The 20,589-nt window shown below is 42.4% G+C and overlaps 1 protein-coding gene and 1 long non-coding RNA gene across 2 annotated transcripts in view; one reads left to right on the top strand and one right to left on the bottom strand.

The window, feature by feature from the left end:
* Nucleotides 1–15,994, bottom strand: part of TERT (telomerase reverse transcriptase) — a 24,832-nt gene extending 8,838 nt beyond the window's left edge. Inside the window, exons 1-9 of the mRNA XM_072329562.1 lie at nt 15,719–15,994; nt 13,010–14,930; nt 10,826–11,021; nt 8,188–8,377; nt 4,901–5,083; nt 3,433–3,594; nt 3,016–3,111; nt 1,190–1,275; nt 216–329 (exon numbers count right to left, since the gene is read on the bottom strand). Coding sequence (XP_072185663.1) covers nt 216–329; nt 1,190–1,275; nt 3,016–3,111; nt 3,433–3,594; nt 4,901–5,083; nt 8,188–8,377; nt 10,826–11,021; nt 13,010–14,930; nt 15,719–15,994 — 3,224 coding nt within the window. The remainder of the gene's footprint in view (nt 1–215; nt 330–1,189; nt 1,276–3,015; nt 3,112–3,432; nt 3,595–4,900; nt 5,084–8,187; nt 8,378–10,825; nt 11,022–13,009; nt 14,931–15,718) is intronic.
* Nucleotides 15,900–20,589, top strand: LOC140248651 (uncharacterized). The gene is made up of 4 exons (XR_011902873.1): nt 15,900–16,039; nt 16,953–17,216; nt 17,304–17,396; nt 19,149–20,589. It is a non-coding gene; the product is annotated as an uncharacterized lncRNA (long non-coding RNA).

Genomic DNA, 20,589 nt, shown 5'->3' with positions numbered 1-20,589 from the left:
CTTCATCTCTTTTCTTCCCAATCATATGACAAATAAGGAAATTCCCTCTAAAACAGTTACACTGACACTAAATCTGCAGAGACCTTTGAGTTTACCATGCTTCTGCTGGAGAGCTGAAAATTCATGAAATTCAGAATTAAACTTATGAGAAAACATATACACACTATACAATACCATACCAGAGTACACAACAAAAAGCACCCAAATCTTCCTACCCATCCTTCTGTATCCCAGGAAGTAATTTGTTTTCCATGTCTCCATAGCATAAGCTGCAAAGTAAGGTTGACAAAATGGAGCCCTGTGGGATTCCAGAGCACTGTATATAGTACCTAGAAAAGAATAAAAGAATATATATATATATACTTCAAAACATGAAACAAGACTCCAGTAGTCATTAAACATGTACTTAAGAACATCAAGTATAACATACAAGTTTCAGGAATAAAACAGCTGAAACCTGTTTTCCCCTCTCTCTGTCCAAATGCGTTTAACTACTGTAAAATAAAGTTAGCCTCTCAACAGCAAGAATCTAGTCATCATAACAGACCTCACTGAATAGAGAAATAAAGATCCTATTTGTAAGTGGTTTCTACACTTGTTACACACGTGCCACCTAGAGGCAAAAGCTAAATAGCAGATCAGTATTTCTAGCACTGCAAGAAATTTTCATTTCATCCTCCTTCGTAAAAACATGTTCCAGATTTTGGAGTTGCCACCCATGCTTCTATTTTATATTTTTATTGGAACTTTCCAAAGAGCAAGGCCACGCAGAAGAGGTCTTATTTTGTACTACAGACTAACAAGGCTTGAGTACTATCGCTTGGGCCATCCCCTTGCTTCTGTGGTCATCTCCATTCTTTTGAACAACATCCGAAGCTCTAAATGAAGGCTACGTATCCACAGATTGATGCAGTCTGTGCATAATTAGCATCATCCGCACAGGGAAAAAAACTTTTTAAACTCAATCATTCAAATGTAAATGGATCCAAACAGTTCAGATTCTTTTTATAAGGCATAAAATTCAAAACAGATTTCAAATTAACATGAAATAAAATTCTTTAAAAGATATCTAACAGAAATTCTCTGAGCCAATAAGGGCATCCCGCTAAGTGGAAAAACAAACATAAACCAACCAAACAAACAGCAAAGAAATCCACACATCACAAATGTATTTGGTTTTATTTCTTACCTGTGCCCAATCTCCAGGATGTTATTATGTAACATTTGAAGAAAGAAAGTAAACAGGGTGGAACTGTTCTCATTAAAAGTTAAGCACTAGAAATGGGACAAAACGAAACCAAAATTGTACTTTAGAAACGTGTTGAAAGTAAAATATAAAGTATAAATTGAAAATATACGTATTAGCTTACCTGAAGAATTAAACTGTAACAGTTTAGTTAAAATCTCTAAGGTAAGAAACAAAGCAAACATCTAAAATTAAAAGCTGAATATACACTCCAAAAAGCAACTGTCAGCCAGCAAATGAGCAACAGAGTTGGTTTTGGTTAGTTTTTCTTTTAGGTTTTACTTCAGGAAAAAAAAAGTTTTCACTAGTGTTACGTATGGAAAATTGTATATTATACTAATAAATATAAAATGCTTTTAAAAGTGCTTAAATATCATACGGGCTTACCACAGTTTATGATACCTCCCCTCTTTTGGTCATGTTCTACCCTTTTTAACTTTTACATTCTTTACTATTCTGCAAGTACAGATAACACTCTCTTACCAATCCTGCTACAAATTACATCCAATAACTCCATGCACAAGAGCTTATGCAATTATATTAAGTCTTTTGTGTTAAAAACATGTAATAGAAGTTCCATTTAGAGCAGTGGAAGATACCTGTCTGGTCATCTGTGGCTCATGATTTTGTATGTTGTTATCATGGAACACCATGACGCCAAACCACAGAACGTATCTGGAAACTGACTGCGTGCATCATCTACCTCTACACTTTGTCAAGCTCCTTGTACTGAAATAAGTGTTAAGAACAAACATTTTTTAGAGTTAATACAGTTCTCTGAAGCATGTGTGTTAAGCAACAGAAGAGTGCTTGCTTCTTTTAGTAGCACTAGATGGAGCAAATATAAAATTGATGCAATTTTTATCCACTCTTTAACTTAGAAAGCAAGGAATCTCTTCAAACAAATAAGAACAACGAGTTGATCTTGTTTTGTAATGCACACCTACAAATAAAAGTTTATTCTTAGCAACTTTGGTAGGAGATCGTTAAAGTAAGCTGATATTTTTAAGTCATTTCTCTATTAAGTGAAGTTTGTTATTCAAAACGCTGTATCTATTTCCCTGGTTACTTAGCTTAGAACACACTGTTCACAGCCTTAGTTGTGTGTGTTTTGGACAGAGTGCATGTAAAAAAAATGTTTATTTACTTCACTGGAAAACTGTTGCAATAAATAAAGGAATTCATTAGGAAAGGGGAAAAAAAAAAACCAACATAGCATTTCAAATGAAAGTTTAAGACACCAATGAGAAAATCTGGAAGAAGTCTAGAATTACGTATCACCAGAGTTGCTGCCTGAGGCACTAAATCCCCTGAAAGCCTGCTACAAACACCAGGTGGGATGTAAAAAAACATCTGTCTAAAGAAGGTGCTGAGTAACTAGAACACAAGTAGTGTCACCATATAACACACACATTCATCTAAAAATAAACAAAAAAGCCCCGCATAATACCCACGCATCTTCATCTACTTAGTGTAGCTTTCTCTTTCAGTTGAGAAGAACCCACCTAATTTGGAGAGGAATGACTCAAACTAAAAGAGGGGAGATTTAGACTGGATATAAGAAAGTACTTTACAATAAGCACGGTGAGGCACTGGAACAGGTTGCCCAAAGATGTGGTAGATGCCCCATCCCTGGAGACACTCAAGGTAAGGCTGGACAGAGCTGAGCACCCTGGTCTGCTGTAGGTGTTCCTGTTCTTGCATGGAATTTGGACTACGTGACCCTTAAGCGTCTCTTCCAACTCAAACGATTCTGAGATAATATTTACCTGTTCAACTACTATTGCATTTCGTAATGAAGTTCTCTCTTGAAGCTTGGACACAAACTGCTTCATGTCTGGAATAAAATCCTCAAAAGTAGAAACCTGTGTGTAGAATATAATAATAATAATAATAATACAATAGCAATAGAATACTCAGTAGCAGATGACATTTATTCTATTTATGGTACTGTTAAAACAAAATGTCAGCCTCACCAATCTCCATTTACCTTTACCCATACTAACACCGAAGAGTAAGAAACAGATTTGTTCCCTCCAGGAAATTTCCAGCACTACCAAAATGAAGGTTTTCTGAAGTAATTACCTAATTCACATTCAGACAAAAATAAAAAAACAACCTCTGAATATATTCCTTGGACAGAAATATAGTAACAGTATTAATTAAAAGAAATGAACAAGTCATACGTGTCTCTTATAGAGCTTCCTGGCTTTTCCAGTTGGGGTAATCATAATCACTGCATACCACCTTATTCCATACACAGTTTGGCTCTGAGGTTTCAAGACCTGTGAGATGACTTCCACAAGTTTCTTGTGAGGAATGGTATCAAAAGCTCTGGACACATCACCCTGAAATAGAAAAAATTATCTTCCATTATGTTCAATATCTTACGTTTCATATTTATCAATATCACCATAAATACTGTGACAATATGGGGAAAAAATAACCAGAGTACTATATGATCACAACTGAAGCATCACATAGGAACGAAACTACAACATTATTTATTCAAAATTGTGACAAGCAAAATCTGAAGACCCTTTCCTCAGTCATCAATGAGTTTCCCTTGCAGGGGACAACCAAACTCGGTTTTAGTACAATACCTGTTACTAGCAGAAAATGGTACAGCAGTCCCCACATTCATCTGTACCGCACAGCACTTCTTTTCATGATTAGATACTAATGGACACAAAAGGTAGCACACTGGAAGTTGCATAAACAGCTTTAAATATTACATTTCACTGGAGTTTATTGCTGACATTTTTATTTGCTTATTATTTTAAGAAACCTCCTCCTCTATATATAATTATGATCACGATATCTTAGACTTTTGGAAAAATAGAAATCTAGATGCTTTACTTTTTCTGAATCTCACACTATGATCTTCACTTTGCATTTATTTGTCATAGTCACAATTCAAGGCCTCCCAAAGAAGCAAAAGCTTGTAAAGAACTGTGTCAATGACACGATCCTTTGCCTTTAAAGTTAAGACAATAGCTTAAAATAATTTTGGGACATGACAACCGATGTACAAGAGCATGAGGTAGGAGCTCCGTTATATTATATATAAGCTGTATAATTTTATCTGAATCACTCCAGCTAAATTGTAATATCCTACTAGCCATCACTTAACACAAGGGTTAAGAAAATGCTCTTTCAAAAAAAAATGAGGTTTTACAATAACTCAATTATTTAAAGTGGTAAAACAGATTTGTTGGACGTGCTTTATGCTTCAGGTATTTATTTTCAAGAGACATCGATGTCATGGAGGCAGAAGAGACTTATTTACCGAAATGACACTGAATTTATCTAGATGCACATAGGATTTTTTTTTCCTGTTTTTAATTCAGGAAAATGAAAAGCCTATTCAAGTTCGTATGTTTGCCCCATTGTTACACCCAAGTAAATATAACTGCAGATACACACTGCATGTCCAGAAGCGAGAGCTGTTGTATGACAGATAAATGAATAAAAATAACAAAGTAAAGGATGCAATACTTCAGGAAAAGCAAGCAAACAAATCAGGGCATATTAGGTATGCCCAAAAACCAACTATGACAAAAAAGTAGTTATGCACATAGATCACAGCTATAAAAAATCTGCAGTAGCCACCTTTGAAAAGTTAGTCTGAATGCAGGATTAGAATAGACATACCTTCACAAAGTAGAAATGAGGCATTTCACCACCTGATTCAAAAACCTTTGTAACAAACTCCTTCCATTTCCTGTAGATGTCATCTCTCCCGAATACTGAAGAGCCAATGATACTGGTGTTTGCAGTTCGTTCATAATTTAACACACTAAATAGATTCTTTAGCTGAGTGTTATAGCGCTGTATCTAAAGAGACCAAAGAGAATCATCCTAAGGTGTTGAAACAGACTAAATGCAATACATAAGTTTCTCATTTAGATGAGCTATGAGAGGAAATCTGTGTATTTGCTGTACTACTTTGGTCAAACACAGTTTTCAGAAAGCACAAATATAGCTGTAGTGACTTCTTGGAAGTGACAAAACAGTCTCAAAGACACCAATATGGCATCACAGTCATGGACGTAAACAGGTAGACTTGAACAAATAAAACCACCAGCAGCTATAAGGTAAGAAGATATAAGAACATATGCTTGAGACTTTAAGCTAAACCCAGCTGCACTGCCACATGAGCCTCTACAAATAATTTATGCAAAGATTTACTCTACTTCAGCAAAGATTTAAGTCTCTTAGCTATGGGAATAGTGGGGTACAGCAGAGTGGCAGCGAAGTCCTGCAGGTCTATCATCTCTGTCAACACAGATCAGGCTACAGAAGAGTTTGGAAAAGGCAGGCGAAGGTATTAAAGGAAGTAAACAAACCACACATGTGGCACATTAATGAATCAGTTTAGACCTTTGGATAAATGCTCTAGAAGTGTACACATACATTCTAAACGGTTTCTGACCCTAAATGGTAGCATAGAGTGTTAATTCACTGGCTGATCCAGCAAAATACTTTTGACTAGGTCACAAAAAATTAACTGCTGAACTGACTGCTGAAAATTGAGACACTTTCCTGAATTACTGCAGTGGTTTCTTTTCTGATATAGGCCAATTTCCTATGAAAAACAGTCAAAAGGGTAGCGATGTAGCTCAAAGATAAACACAAGCATTAAGATCAGAGTAGTTACCAGTTGAGAAGTTTCTCCTTTCCTCCTTAATGATCATGTCCCTGGATGGCTGCCTTAATACCATCTCACAAAGCTGATGGCCATCTGGGTGTTTGCACATGGGTCAATAAAAGACACTTGAGGCTTTAGCATTCAAAACCCAGACTGAACTAGGCCTGTGAGACCTCCAGCAGCCGCATTCACAGCAGTAACTTCTCATAATGCTGGCAGGAATTCTCTCCAGTCCCTTAATTTTACAGAACAAGTCTAATCTACAGAGCTATCAATATTTTTGCTTGAATCTCTGCAGAATGCGATACAAGATTATACACTCTCAAACAAATCAGATCATAAGAACCCTCTTCTGCCTTCCCATTATGTTTGGTTATCTGTGTATATATATCTACGTATTTACACACAGATATGTTTAAGTTCAAACAAAAAGATGGTTGAAAAGCAAGCATATATTAAAACCTCTATAAAAATAAGAGCATAACCTACACTGTTTGAGGACAAACTCACAGAACTGGACTCGCTCCACCACAGTTTTGGCAGCAAAGGTTGAGAGCTGCCCAAGAGCCAGAAGTTGATTTGCTGGGTACTTGGGAGATTTTTCCTGGCATTTCATCTGGATGCATTCCACTGCTGAGCTACAAGAACTGACAAAGTCCACCACTGCAGTTTCAGACTAGCTTTCAAATTCCAAACCCTGGAATGCTGTCAGACACAGAATCTGAAGATGGTCTTCTTCCTACAATTTAAATGCCTGAAGGAAACTGCAGAGCAGAGACATGGTGGAATATGAGACAGGTCGAAAAACTGGAACAGACGGCAGGATAGCAGGAGGTGGAAGAAATAAACTGAGCAGCCATGCAAGCTGGGTTAGGAAAGAAGGCAAGGAAAGGAAAAAAACCCCAAATACTACTTCCACTAGGTTGTAAGCCCCAAATTCTTGAACAAGATAACTGTTCTGGAAGACATTTTCTGTGTCTGTCTGCTATCACAGAAGAAAGGTAACTACTACCTGTCATGGATTTATAAAATCATTATCATTGCTTTATGATGCTCTCCCTTTTTTGACGGATGAGGCCTTTTCATGAACAGCTGATGTCCTTGGCTGCTTGTCAGCACTCATGAACAAGAGTCTACAGCTCCCACTAGCAGGCATATATTTTCCCTCTCAGCTCCAGGGCCACCCAGTTAGCTGAAGCCACTTGACCAGCAACTATAGTTGACTTTTAATCTTCATCTTCTGGGCATTCAGGTCTGGGGTCATCTTCTATCCCAATCTTTTTACAGGAGCAAGAGAGCCTTTTAAAGCACTACAGCTCTTTTTGGATTAACTGTGGGCATACTCTCAAGTTTGACAGTATGATAGCCACAGACTAGATGAAAGTAACACTTCAGAACAGCTTTTCCTTGATGACGTTTAAATGCAGAATGGGATTACACACTGAACCATCAGCATTAAGAAGCTGTTGAACTCTCACCCATTTGGAGAACATTTCATCTTGTGATCTAAATGGGATTCAGCCTTAAGGAAAAAGAATCAATTTACTCATGGGAGACAGTGGAACTGTGCTTCCACTAAATTTTGCAGTTAAATGGCCTGTTAAATGGATTATTGTATGCACTCTGTGTTAAACCTTTGTTCTCACACAGTAGTAATTCTTATCTTACTTCCTGTTTCCTTACTACACTTGATCCAGCTTCCTCATCTTTCTTGGGCCTTCTACTGCAACACATGTGGTTCACCATTGTTTGGCCTGCTAACTTGGCAGAATCCCCTTGGCACAACAGCCAACTAGTCCATCAGTGCACTCAATAGGTATTCAGGTAAATTCCAGTAGGCCAAACTCATCTGTTCCTAACCCTCTGGTATGCCAATCAAATAGGACATTAGTATCAAACACTGAGTACTTAGTGTCTCTGACTCTTCCATCCTACCCCTACAGACGGCTGTGTCCATCACAGTCAGACTCAGTAAGCAAGCCTGAGGGAAATAGACGAGAAGAAAGAAAGAGAGAAAACTTATATGACAATGCTTATATGACAGACCGTGCTATTTTGTTACACTAATATCATTAAGACAGCAAGTAGTTCTGGAACTGCAGGCTAACGATGAGCACTGGAAAGGGAGAAGTGAAGCTAAATTGCGAAGAGTAGGTGCATTCAGTTCTTTTGATGTTAATGTTTCTGTTTAAAACCACTTTAAAACTAGTTTTATGTTAACTAAAAAACCTCAACTCATTTAACAGCTGGTTCCATCAAACCTACATAAAACAATATGAAAAATAAAAACCTTCTTTTCTCTGCTTTCCTTGTTGAGTTTCTGTCCTTCAACAACACGGCTTAGTCTTACTACGGGTCTTAAACCATTGATTTTAGGAATGAACCGGAGCCTTGATGCAATAGGAAAATACTTTTTTTGACGGATCACTTCCATCTCCTCTGAAGATAAAGCACGTAGATGAACTTTGGCAAAATGGTTTCTAGAATATAAATACATACTGAACGTAAGCAACAGGAAATGCAATAAGTTTAAATATTTCACTCCTTAATGTAACTGAACCCAGATACTTTACAAAAGAGATAATTACGAACACTAATCTCTACAGAAGCTGGTATGAAATCTGAATTACAGAATAATTCCAAATATCCATGTATATCAATGACAACATAACACATTAATAAAGGAGCATATATTTCTCTCTCTGATGTAAACTAATGTAATGAAAAGGATCTAAATTAACACAAAAACTTAATCACAGACTAGCCAATTATATTTGAACAATGAAAGAAACAAAATTTAACATTCTTCATTTCTACCCCTGTGCCTCTTTGTGGAATTTGATGTCATTCTGCCTGAAGCAACACTCACTGCTTATTTCATGGCATTTGTAGCAGTGCTGCTGATCTAGAACATGCACTAATCTAGCGGCCTCTAAACCAAACTACCCTCATTCACACTCACAGTGCTGTCGCACAGTCGACCTAGTAGGAATCTGAGTACAAGGTCTGCCAATCAGTCCCCATGAAAATGAGTGCTGCACTGCAATAAGATATCCATCATTTTAAACAAACAAACAATCAAAACAAACAAAAGGCTCTGCATTACATGGGCCACAGTAAGCAACAGTATCATGAAATACTGATTTCTTTCCTTTAAAAACTAAATATAATAAAATAAAATAAAAAATTTAGTAAATAATGCTTTTTCAGTTGGGGGCGTGGAGTTTGGTTGCAAAATGTCTATCAAACTTGATCAGGAATGCTGAGAAAACTAATTCAAGTCCCCTGTCAGATCTATACCCTTGAGTTGGATTCTGCACAGGAAGATTTACTCATACGTACAGTAGTACAAGATAGGGACTTTCTCTCTAATGACAACACAGTGCAGTGGCAAACTAATGAATAAAGCCCTGCTCTGCTCAGCTCAAGACAGTTTCATCCATCTTCTCTTCCCCAAAGTCTATATCAGGAGCTACGCTGGCTGTAAACACTTTCTTGTGAGCCAGCTCACAGCAATCAAAAAGAGCAGCTTCATCTGGAGAGGAGGAAGAACCAGCGCAGCTACAAAACAACCATCAGGGCAGCAATAGAGGCCATCTGATACTGTTCACCCAGGGAAGGTAGAGGCAGCTCAATATACTGAATATGTCTCCTGAGAAAGTGGAGATGGTGCCCTGAGAACCTAGAAATGCCAACCCTGAAGAGCTGTTTCCTCAGCATCTCTAAATCCCCATTTCTCTCTACCCACATGAAATGGGTATCTTGCTACCTGCATGAATGCAGTAAACTGGATTAGGAAGAGACCTCACATTACACAGCACACTCCAAAAAGCAGAGAGCTGAATGTGCTACCCTTGTGCGTGAAACTTCAGTGTGCTGATGGTCCACATAGCCCCATACGTGTCCCATAGCCAACAGCAAATACCCTGTCCTTACAGCATGCAGTTGGCTGTAATGCACACAACAGTACTTCCCCAAGGTGCTGCTCCAGCTGACAGTAATCTGTATTTCAGGGCCATCCTGAAGCCAAAGGTGGAAACACTTGGGGAAGAGATAGGAAGAAACAGGATCAACACAGACAGGGTTCCTTGGTGCTCAGAGCACCTGAAAGTGCACTGGAGCTTAACAAGAGAAATCAGTGACAGGGAAGAAATGGCTAAACCCAAAGCCATTTGCTTTCTTTTAATCACGCACCCCATTAAAAACAGCATTGTATCTACAATATAAAAGTCAGTATTTGATGATACTGTATGCATACATTCTTAATGTTAGCCTTTGAAGTACATTAAAACTACATAAAACACTCACCAAACATTGACACAGTTTGAAGACAAGACAAAGTGTACAAGCTTGAAAACTACTCTGCTATGACTGTTCAAATTGCTTATTCTGGGCTGCAGCTGCAAACAGGACCATGGCCCCATTAAATGCTAACACCAAAGAGAAGAGAGCTGCCCAGGAGAAATATCAGTGGTACCCTCAGGGATAATGGAGGGCAGAAAAGAAATGCAAAAAATAGAAAGAAAGAAGAAATCACACAGAAAACCGGAGATAACAGACATCCAGAAATTAAATTCTTTGAATTGAAGCAGTTAAAGAAAATCCTGCCACTGCGATTCGCTGATCATTTAGGTTTAAAAATGTGACCTATCAAACCAAAATCCTCCTCATCATGGCTATTACTGCAAAGGTTTCTGTTCTCCTGCCAACGCAATACAAATTTGAATAGGTTCACCCAAATCAAATGTATATGAACTCACAAGCCATACGCACCGCTCCTACGGGTTGATTTCCTCTTGGAAAATTAAGCACACAAAAGGAAGATAAAGGGGCAATAGATGAAAGCAGGAATTAAAACTTCACACTACAGAACGTGAGATTTCCACATATTTCAGTCATGTCGGATTAGTTTGTTTGTTTAATGTTACCTAATTCCAATGTTCTGTAACTTGCCCCAGATAAACTTTCGGTAGTAGAAAAGCATGTTTTTCTGGAACATGGTCTCGGTGATATAGAAAAATGATTTGAGCAACTCGATAACATAGGAATCCATCAGCCAGTAGAGGAATTTTGCCAGTATTTCTTCACGGTAACAATGTTCATAGGCAGGAACAGAGTGATTACCTTCAATAAATAATTCAAATGTAGTTAATACAGGCATAGTAAAGATCAACTTTCTGTACTATTAAAAAACAGAAACAAACAAACTAAACAGAACTTACACATATAGTCTCTTCTTAGCGTGAGGTTAATGAAAAGAGGGAAAAAAAATACAAATAATTCCACAGGTGCAGCTCCAAATTTTCAGTGGTATTAAATAATAACAAATGGCTGCAACTTCCCAATGTTTCTAATTAAAGTAGAAGTTCGCAAAATACAGCTGGATTACTTTAAAGAGACGCTACAGAAACGTCTGTTGGATCAGCTGCTCTGCACAAATCACAGGTGTTGCACAAACCTTGAGACGAGAGATAAAGCTTAAAACTGAAACTTATAGAATGGAAATCAGTTTCTAGTTCTGTACCCTGCTTGGGTTGCGTGCTTTTGGGGCAGAGACGGACACTTTCATGTCTAAAAAGCATACTGCCATAAAGAGATAAAAGCATTCACTTCAATAGAAGCCAGAGAACGTCACTGAAAAAATGCAGCAGCTGTGAGAAGATGCTTTAAATGAAGGATCGTAACACGCACGCCACCGGATACACAGATTAAATCAGCACGTTAAGTAGCTGTCCTGGAACAAGATTATTAGTTTTTGACATTTTGACATCAGATGTCACTTTCCTGAATTGCAGTCATCATTTACAAGAAACCACTTCTACTTTTGGGGAGGAAAAACACCTACAGTGCAGCAAAGCAATTAAATGCACATTTAAACTTCAGGCACGAGGGATTTGTTTCAGAGAAAATGAAATTAAGTTGACGTGTTGCTTTTCCTGGATTCAGGCTATTACTCTTTTCAGAGGTAAGATGTTACAAATGACTGTGAACCAAATGTGTTTTTACAGTAAAAACCCTTTGAAATATTTAATTCCTCAACAGTTTAAAAACCATGGTTTTGAACCAAAGTTTTAAATCAACTAATCAGTATATTTGCTAGAATTAACAGGTTCTTATGGAAGCACACCTCCCCTTATTTTTGACATCAGACCTCAAATATCAGACCTTCTATTTTCCTCCTCCATTGCATGGAACCTGTAGTAATTTCAGAACCCTACTGAACCTTTTAAAAAGGAAAGCCATTTTCAGCTCACATTACTGTAGGATCCAAGTACGTTACTAGGTAAGAATGCTGCAAGCATAGTGGTTAAAGTATGTTCCACACTCCGCAGGTGGAAAATGGAATCACAGAACAATTACAACATGAGATTGTACAGCAATCAACCACAGAACCACAGGTTCAGCCTAGAACGATGCCCAAGGGTAACGTCTTTAGAGAGGCTTCTTCAGAGAACTAAGATTTGCCTCCCTTCACCTGAGAAGATGACTGACAAGAGGGATTCCCACAGAATTCAGAGCAATCAGCTGGCTTCCCGGCTCATACTGCTGGGATTATCTCTGCACCGCCACCCACCCAGCCCCAAATCCTGCTCAGTAATGATCTCCCATTCCCAAAGAGCTCTAGAAAGTTAATGGATGGAAGGCAACTCCTACATTGCACAGATCCCTTACTTGAGTGTGTCTTTTTCACAGGGTAGGTGTGAGGGGGAAAATCCTGTGGAATGACTGCATACACATGTCCTGGTTTGGCTTTAGTTCTTTCTGATGATTTATGGCAACCAAAAAGACTACACTTATTCATTATGTGCTTTGGTCACAGGTATTGGCAATCTGGGGAGCAAGGGCAGAAGAGAATGTGGTTTGTTGGAAGGTCTGGGTCCTGAATTCAAGTTTCTGCACAGAACCATAACCCCATTAAACACAAAAGGTGTCAATGAAGATGCACAGAGGAAGAGAGGTCTAAGAACTCTTCCCACCATCGAATACAATCACCACCAGGTCTTCTCCCCCAGCTCCTGTTGTTACCAATAAACCACCAACTCCAAACCCATATTCAGCGCCCTTCCCTCCCCACCTTAAACCTGAACCCCTTGGTTCTGCAGTACAAGTACCTTTGGCTAGACGAAGCCATACGCAGTCATTCACTCTCATCTTCCACATCAGCTGCTGCAATGAAAGCTTATCATACTTCCCCATGGAAATGAACGCTTTCACGTTTTTAAAGAACCGGCATTTGTTATGGCTTGAACCCCACAGCTCAGCAGGGATCACCCGCTCCAGGCACTCCCTGACAAAGCCATACACCTGCCAGTGGCTGCTGTGCTGCCTGAGCAGCTCCCTGAGGAGCGGATCACTCCCCTCTGCAGGGTGCTGCTCCCCTCTCTCTAGCTGCCCACATACTGGCATGGAGGGAGGAGCGTGGAAGCTGTTGAGCGCAGTACCCTCAGTGGACTCTTTCCCTTGTTCTGTGTGCTTGTGAACCTTTGCTTCCCCAGGCAGAGCCACCTGCAAGGTCAGCTCCGTCTTTTTCAAACATGCTTCAGAAAGCAAAACAGGGCAGTTTTTCCTCAAGAAAACTAAATAAGGGCACTTCTTATGGTTCATTACCAGCTTCTGAAATAGCTCTCTCATTTGCCAGTAGCGTTTGGGCAACCTCTTCTTTCTCCACTTTTGCTGTGGCTGGCTTTGGTTCTGCTTTTCCTTTAATGGGTTTTGGCTTAAGAATATAGTTTCTATAAGCCGCCTTCCACCAGCCTGACAATCCTGCAGGCGGCTCAGTATGAACGAGTTAGGAAAATATTCTTGGTAAGTGCGGGAATACAGAAGAAATTTCTTCTCAAAGTACACTGCAGAGCGCAAGAATGTATTTGGTAACTGCTTTGCCAAATGAGCTGGGGGGTTTTCCTGCTTTCTGTCCCCTGAAGAAGCACCTTCCATCGGTTCAGTTTGCACAGAATTCAACCCAGGTTTATGGGATGGATTTATACGCCTCTCTACGCCCCTTCTATTGGGTTTATGGATTGGGTTTATACACATCTCTACACCCCTTCTATTGGATTCTGCTCGTTTTTCTGCACCGGTCTTTATGCGCTTGTTACCCTGCGCTCCTTGTGGAAAAGAGCTTTTATCTGCCACAGGCCTCTTGCCAGGGTGAGATCTGTGAACTACAGAAGGACCAGACATCTCACTGTTACTTCTTTCAGAAACGTAACGTTCTTTAATAAGACCTACAGCACGTGGTGCTACATGCCAGGTTCTGTGCCTCTGGGAGCTACTTTGGTTTACATCAGGAATGATACTACAAGCCTGTTTCTCTATCTCTTTCTCCATTACTTTCACTCTCTTAGCTGCAATTTCAACCTGTTCTCCATCACGCTTCCTTTTTAAAGATGGCATTCTAGCTGGCAAACATAAACTGGAACGGCTCTGTTTTTCCAGACGTGCATTAACTATGCTGATCCGCCTGCCTGCTTGAAAGTCCACTTTTGCAGAAGACTGGTAACCAGACCTTAAGCTTTGTGTCCTATGGCTCCTTCTTTTTCTCCTGCTGGAGACACGACCTTGACGTCTTGGCTTGCACTTCCACCACTGTGACTTAGAAAGATAGTGCCTGTGAAACACAAGCCTTTTACGCACATAGTCAAGCAAGCTATTATGTTTAAACCTTGAGTACCGTCGTCTAACAAACCCTGGGGACGGCCCTATGTTACGTGAAATAAGTTCATAAACTGGTTGCCCGCAGACCTGGTAACAGTTACTTGGGGGAACCAGCATGAAGAGCGCACAGTGCTCCAGCAGGTACATCATCACGTCGTCTCCTATCCTGCTCAGCAGTATCTCCCAGAGGCCACTGATGCGAATCGTTTCTGTCACAGTATTGGACAGATAGCTGTATATGCACGAAGATGGCAAAACTCTGAAGTGACAACTGTTTTCATCCAGCAAGGAGTATCCGTACGCAAGGATGTTCTTCTTTTTCTTTTCACACAGTCTCTGTACGATCCTTGTGATGACTTCGCTCTGACTGGATAACTGAACAAAGACAGAAAGAGGGAGAATTGGTTTTTTAACCAACAGCTCTTCCACAGATAACACGTAACCTAAAGAAGCAGACACACCAGCTACACCCAGGCCTAGACTTCAGCCTTACCTGAGGCCTTTGCAAAGCAGTATAACCATTCACAAGCGCTACGCCAGACTTGCGTGTGCACTGCAAGATGTTTACATTCAGCAAACTGAGCCTGCCTTACGGAAGTCTGTTCGGTGCTGCCCTTTTGATCCTGCTCCTCATGCCCAGGAAGCGCCCTATGTCTCTCCTCCCCTCCCCGAATCCCAGCTCAGGGCTTCCAGGCCACGGTGCCTCAGAACTCGTATTTCTCGAGGCCCCCGTTTCCTTTTGCTTAAGATAAAGGAGTTTTATCAGACTCAGAAGCCGCTCGGTAAGCTCGCACAGCTCGTTTCGCGCGGCGTAGCTCTGCCTTCCCCCACCCCTCTCTACCCTCTCACAGGGGAAGGTGGTACTTCCCCCTCAGCCGTTCTACCCAGCCACGTTCGCTCGTCACTCCAAAGGAGCCCCCGAGCCCCAGACACGCAAACCTTTGACCCCACCGCCTTCAGCGATCCGCCGGCCCTCTTTAGGGCCCAGACCGGTGGCGGTGGGGCAAACCGGGCCGCGGGCGGAGGGGCTGCCACGAGGGGAGCGGCGCACGCACACACGCAGGTCAGGAAGAGCCCCGCAGCCCCGGCGCCGATTCCGGGGCGACCCCGTGCAAGGGGCGAGAGTGAGCGGGCAGCGCCCGGCCGCTCTCCCTCCCGCCTACCTGCTGGAAGCAGATGGGCCGGGGGATGGCGCGAGCCCCGCGGGGGACGCAGACCACGCACTGCGACACGAAGGTCCGGTAGCACTGCGCGTCGTCGCCTCGCAGCACCTCGACCTCCCCCGTGCCGCCCTCCTGCAGCCGCCGGACGAAGGCCTCCAGCGGCGTGGCCTCGGAGTAGCAGCTCCGCAGCGCACCCAGCACCGCCGCGAAGGGCTCCGCCCGCGCCATCTTGTGGAGCCGCCGCACGCCGACCCCCAAATGGGCTCCGCGCTCCATCCCCGCACGCAGCGCTGCCGTGCGGCCGGGCCCCACGAGGCGGAGGTGAGGTGAGGCGGGGCGGGGCGGGGCCGGGAGGGCAGGCCGCTGTCCAGATGTGCCGAGCCGGGCGTGCCACGGCTTGATGCAGCTCCTCGTTGCGCCTGGGGAGGTTCAGGTTGGGTTTAGGAGCAGTTTCTTCTCATAAAGAGCGGTGAGGCTGCACAGGGAGGGGATGGAGTCGCCATTACTGGAGGTGTTCAAGGACCGTGGTGCGGGGCCTTGCATGGGCCCACCACAAGGCCTCCTCTCAAATATTCTATTCTCTCGACTCAACAAACCCAGCAACTTCAACAGCTCTTCACACCACTTACCCTCTAGATCCTCCATTATTGAATGTTGCTGGTTTACCACTGTAAATTTCCTATGGAAGAATCCCATCCAAAGAATCCTTTATAGGATCAGGACTTGATAGAAAATCTGTATTAAAGAAGAGTACTAGGAGAGGTTAAGATGGACATGAGCAGAGTAAACCTTGAAACCAACCAGCTGAACTGGTCCTGTGGGCTCTCATTAGCCTCAAAAATTAAGGAGCTTAATTGCGTAAGGTAGTATATAATGTCCTACTCAAATCTTTTCTTGGTATCTGAAGGCTTTATGGTAACAACATGGACGCTAGACTTCAGAAGAGATTGCAGTGGAGTTCTGGGGAATTGCAGGTCTCTAAGCCTGGTGTTTGTTCCAGAAAAATTGTTAGGAATAACAGGATTTAAGATTCGTACATACCAGAACAAAGGCCAGTTGCCTAGTCAACGTTGCTACTGCAAGAGGAAGGCCTACCTTGCAGAGCTCCTGGAGTTCTGTGAAGGGTTGAGAAGACATGAAAGTTACAGTGGTGTGATTGATTGCTGTGTTGCTAAGGTTGATGCCATTGATCTGACCTCAGGTGAGTCTGTTTCACATATATTTTTTCCTTCAGGCATAGGTCCAAAGGCGATGGCATCCTCAAGGTGTAACCCAGTGGTGTTATCTATCGCAGCTAGGTGTATGGCCAACACAAGGCTCACCATTTCCTTGAGAAACATGTTCAGGAAAAGAGGAAGAGGAGGAAGTAGTGTTGAGTTTGTCTTAACTCCAGATCAAGCTCTGATGGCAAGGGCTTAACCAAGCTTGAAAATGGCAACCTAACCCCTGGAATCCCCTTCAGCAGGTAGTTGACACAGGAGAAAGCAAGGACACAAAGGTGAGAAGGATCATCTATGAGGTCTCTGTGGTTAGGATCCTTGAAGAGGTGAATATTGATCTGTGCCTCTCATTTGGTCTTTCTTAGGTGCAGCCCCAGCAGCAGTGCACAAGGAAGCAATGGGAGGGACTGTGGTGGTAGTGGAAGATACTCCCACAGCTGAGAATATGCTGCTTCCAGGTGAGTTTACAACTACTTGTCCATAAACTCTGTCAGCAGTGAACACATGCTGTCAAAGCTTGACTGACTTGCTTATGGCAGTCAGTTGTACATGTTTATGTAGACTGAATTTCTGAGAAGACCTATAAACTATATCACTTACCTTGACTCCTAGCAGCTATTGGTGAGTCCCTAAGTAGGTGATGCCTCTTACTGATACATTCTTGGTGACAGTGATTACAGCAGTGATTGCATGGGCAGAGGGTGACTACTGTGGCCAGGCTAGGAAGATCGCTTTCCTCCTATTTCTTTTCATAGGTACCATCATGCTTTTTTATGTTTCTATTATTTGGCTTGGGAGAGAAATCAGCAAGGAGAGGGGGAATGAAGCAATAGGGGAAAAAGGTTATTTTTTAGGAAGACAAATAAGGAAAACAATGGGAACATAGAGTCACAGAACAGCCAAGGTTGTAAGAGAAGTATGATGTCCTTTGCACTTCATGAAGCAGGGCCACCTAGAGCAGGTTGCTCCATGTTGTGTGCAACAAGATTTTATGTATCTTCAAGGATGGAGACACCACAACATTTTGCCGGCGTTTTACCACCCTAAGAGAAAAAAGATGTTTAAGTAGAATTTCCTGTAGTTTAATTCGTGTTCACCACATCTTGTTCTGTCCCTGGCTACCACTGAGAAGAGTTTGTGTCCATCTCATTAACGTTAGCTACTTGTGTACTTTAATAAGATCCCTGCTGAGCCTTTCCATCTTGAGGCTAAACAATCCCAGTTACCTCAACACCTCCTTCTATGTCAGATGCTCCACTTCCTTAATCATCTTAGGGCCCTTAGTGTCAGATTCACTGGGCTCACTTCTGTGTATCCATTAGCCTTGTTCTGGAGAACCCAGATCTGAATGAATAAGGAAGTCAGGTTCTCAATGGTGTTTATCCTTCAAGGCGCTCTGCAAATATTGACTGAATTCTATTACAGATAACACGCCCACAGCTAGTTTTATCTTCCTATTTTGGTTGTTCCCTTTTATATCTGTTATGTTTGCCCTAAAAGTAATCACTATGCAGGCCAGCAGTAGTTAAAATAGTACTTTAAAGAACCCATTCAGAGCATTTCTGAAAATGCTCCCATGTAAATGCTTAGCACTGCAGTCATGCATTTGCTGGCAACATTTACAGCAGCATCACCTCAGTGAGTTATTTGGAATTACTCTTTAGTTTCACACTAAAAACATGACAGGAGAGTCAGGCTTGCTGAACCAGGCTATAGCACGCTCAGAGGGAGAAAAAACCTCAAAGCCATAACATGATATTGCCTTTGTTCCTGCCAATGTTCAAGTGCCATACCTTCATCCCATCATCATCTTTGTGAAGCTGAGACGTTGTATTTTATGTTGTGTTGACAAAATCGTGTTTCTCCGGCATTAGATGAAGCACAGAAGTTCAATGAAGAACATCTCATTTATTCTTAATCTGGAGTTTTAGCCGTACTGTCACTCACCCACACAGGCAAAGCCATCCTGTACGTATGCTAGTGCTGCAGTTCTCCTTAGCAACTCTTAGCAGCCCTTCCTCTGTCTGGCCTGCATAGGGAGCAGAAAAGGCCTTGCTTTTTTGTAAGCGCTGTTCAGCATCAACTGAAACATTCATTGCCAACTCTGTTACCATCACAGATCTAAAACACAGCACCACGTAAGCTAATTATGAAGAAAATCAGCTCTACCCCAGCCAAAAAATAATGCAGCTGTGTTCTTCCCATTGCAGCCATCAGGATCAACACTACCACCACAAACCATTCAGAGAAGAAAATGCAGACAAGCCATTTGCTACCGACTTCACCACTGTTTCCCCCATTCTTCTCATTCAGCTGAATGGTCTGGTGAGAAAGGAAGAGCACAAGCTCCATCTAAAAGACCCAGCACATGGCTGCAGCCTCACTCAGCCTTGTTGTTGACCACAGACACTTTCTCTGTGGTCGCCCTTTGAAGACAGTGACATCGATGCCTAGAGCATGTCATGGTGCTATTGGCAGCGCCCATATCTGCAGCCACATCCCATACCATACAATATAGAAATGCCAGGATCTATCCCCATCCTGCATCTGTGGCCTCCAGACTGTCTATTCACTCCATCCTGGGGTGGCTCCTCCATGCTTTTTTGCTTGCCAGAGAGAAAGGCTGCCCATGGGGCACAGGGGCTGCCTTCTACTTCCCATGCTGTGCCCTGTCTTCCAGCTCCCTTTTTCCCCCTTGCTGAACACAGCTCCCACCATCACAGTGGTCATCACAGAGTCTTACTGGTGTCACAGTAGTCACCTCTGCCCCATCCCACTCACTCAGCTCCAGGACCTCTGGTGGTAAACAAACGTGGCTGATACCAAGAGCATCAGGAGCGTTGATTGCCCAGCTTTACATGGGAAGAAAGATATTGAGTTCCCAGAACCGAAGAGGTGGTGGAGACTCACAAATGGGAACAAATGGAGGAGGAAGAGCACCTGTGCCCATAGAGCAGAGGCCTGGCATGGGGCTACTGTTTTGCAGCCCATGGAGATGGCTGCCATCCAGATGAAGAACCAATGGATGTGGATTGACCTCTACCACAGGTGGCTTGGCATATCATTATGCCAGAGCGAGGTTACTGCAGTGGCACCGAAGGTCCAGCTCTGCAGCCACTGCACCCAGAATTAGCTGGAAGGCCGTTCATTCACATCCAGTAGACCTGCATGCAGGATAACCTCCTTTTCCATTTCCTGTTCCTGCCCCTTGTGAAGAGATGGCATCTCTTCTGCGTGGATTCCCAAGGAAGCAGGCAAACGTGGACTGAGCTCGTTTTTGGCTGCTTCACTGTGTCTACAGGAGGTCCACCTCAGAGAGCTGCTGTGGATCTCGAGCCCTAGAGGTGGGGTGTCTCAGCCTGAAGATGAGAATGCTACCCAGCAAGTGCTGGAAGGTGAAGCCAGACCTTCCGTGGTGATGCACAAAGAACAGCAGCAGATCAATGAAAAAAGGAGCTTTTCCTTTGAAACTAATGCAAACGCTGTCCCCACAAGGGTGCCCAAGCAGAAAAGGTATCCAAAGGGGTTTCACATTCTGTCCTTGTATCTGCTCCCCCCACTAACCTGGACATGACAAACAATACGGGCATCTTGAAGGCTGATGTGTCAGACCCCCCCCCCCTCAATAAACCATTCTTTTGGTGATTGTCG

The sequence above is a fragment of the Excalfactoria chinensis genome, chromosome 2, assembly GCF_039878825.1.
Source record: "Excalfactoria chinensis isolate bCotChi1 chromosome 2, bCotChi1.hap2, whole genome shotgun sequence".
NCBI lineage: Eukaryota > Metazoa > Chordata > Aves > Galliformes > Phasianidae > Excalfactoria > Excalfactoria chinensis.
Note: the sequence above shows the minus strand (reverse complement) of the source record. Positions and strands in the feature narration are given on the sequence as shown.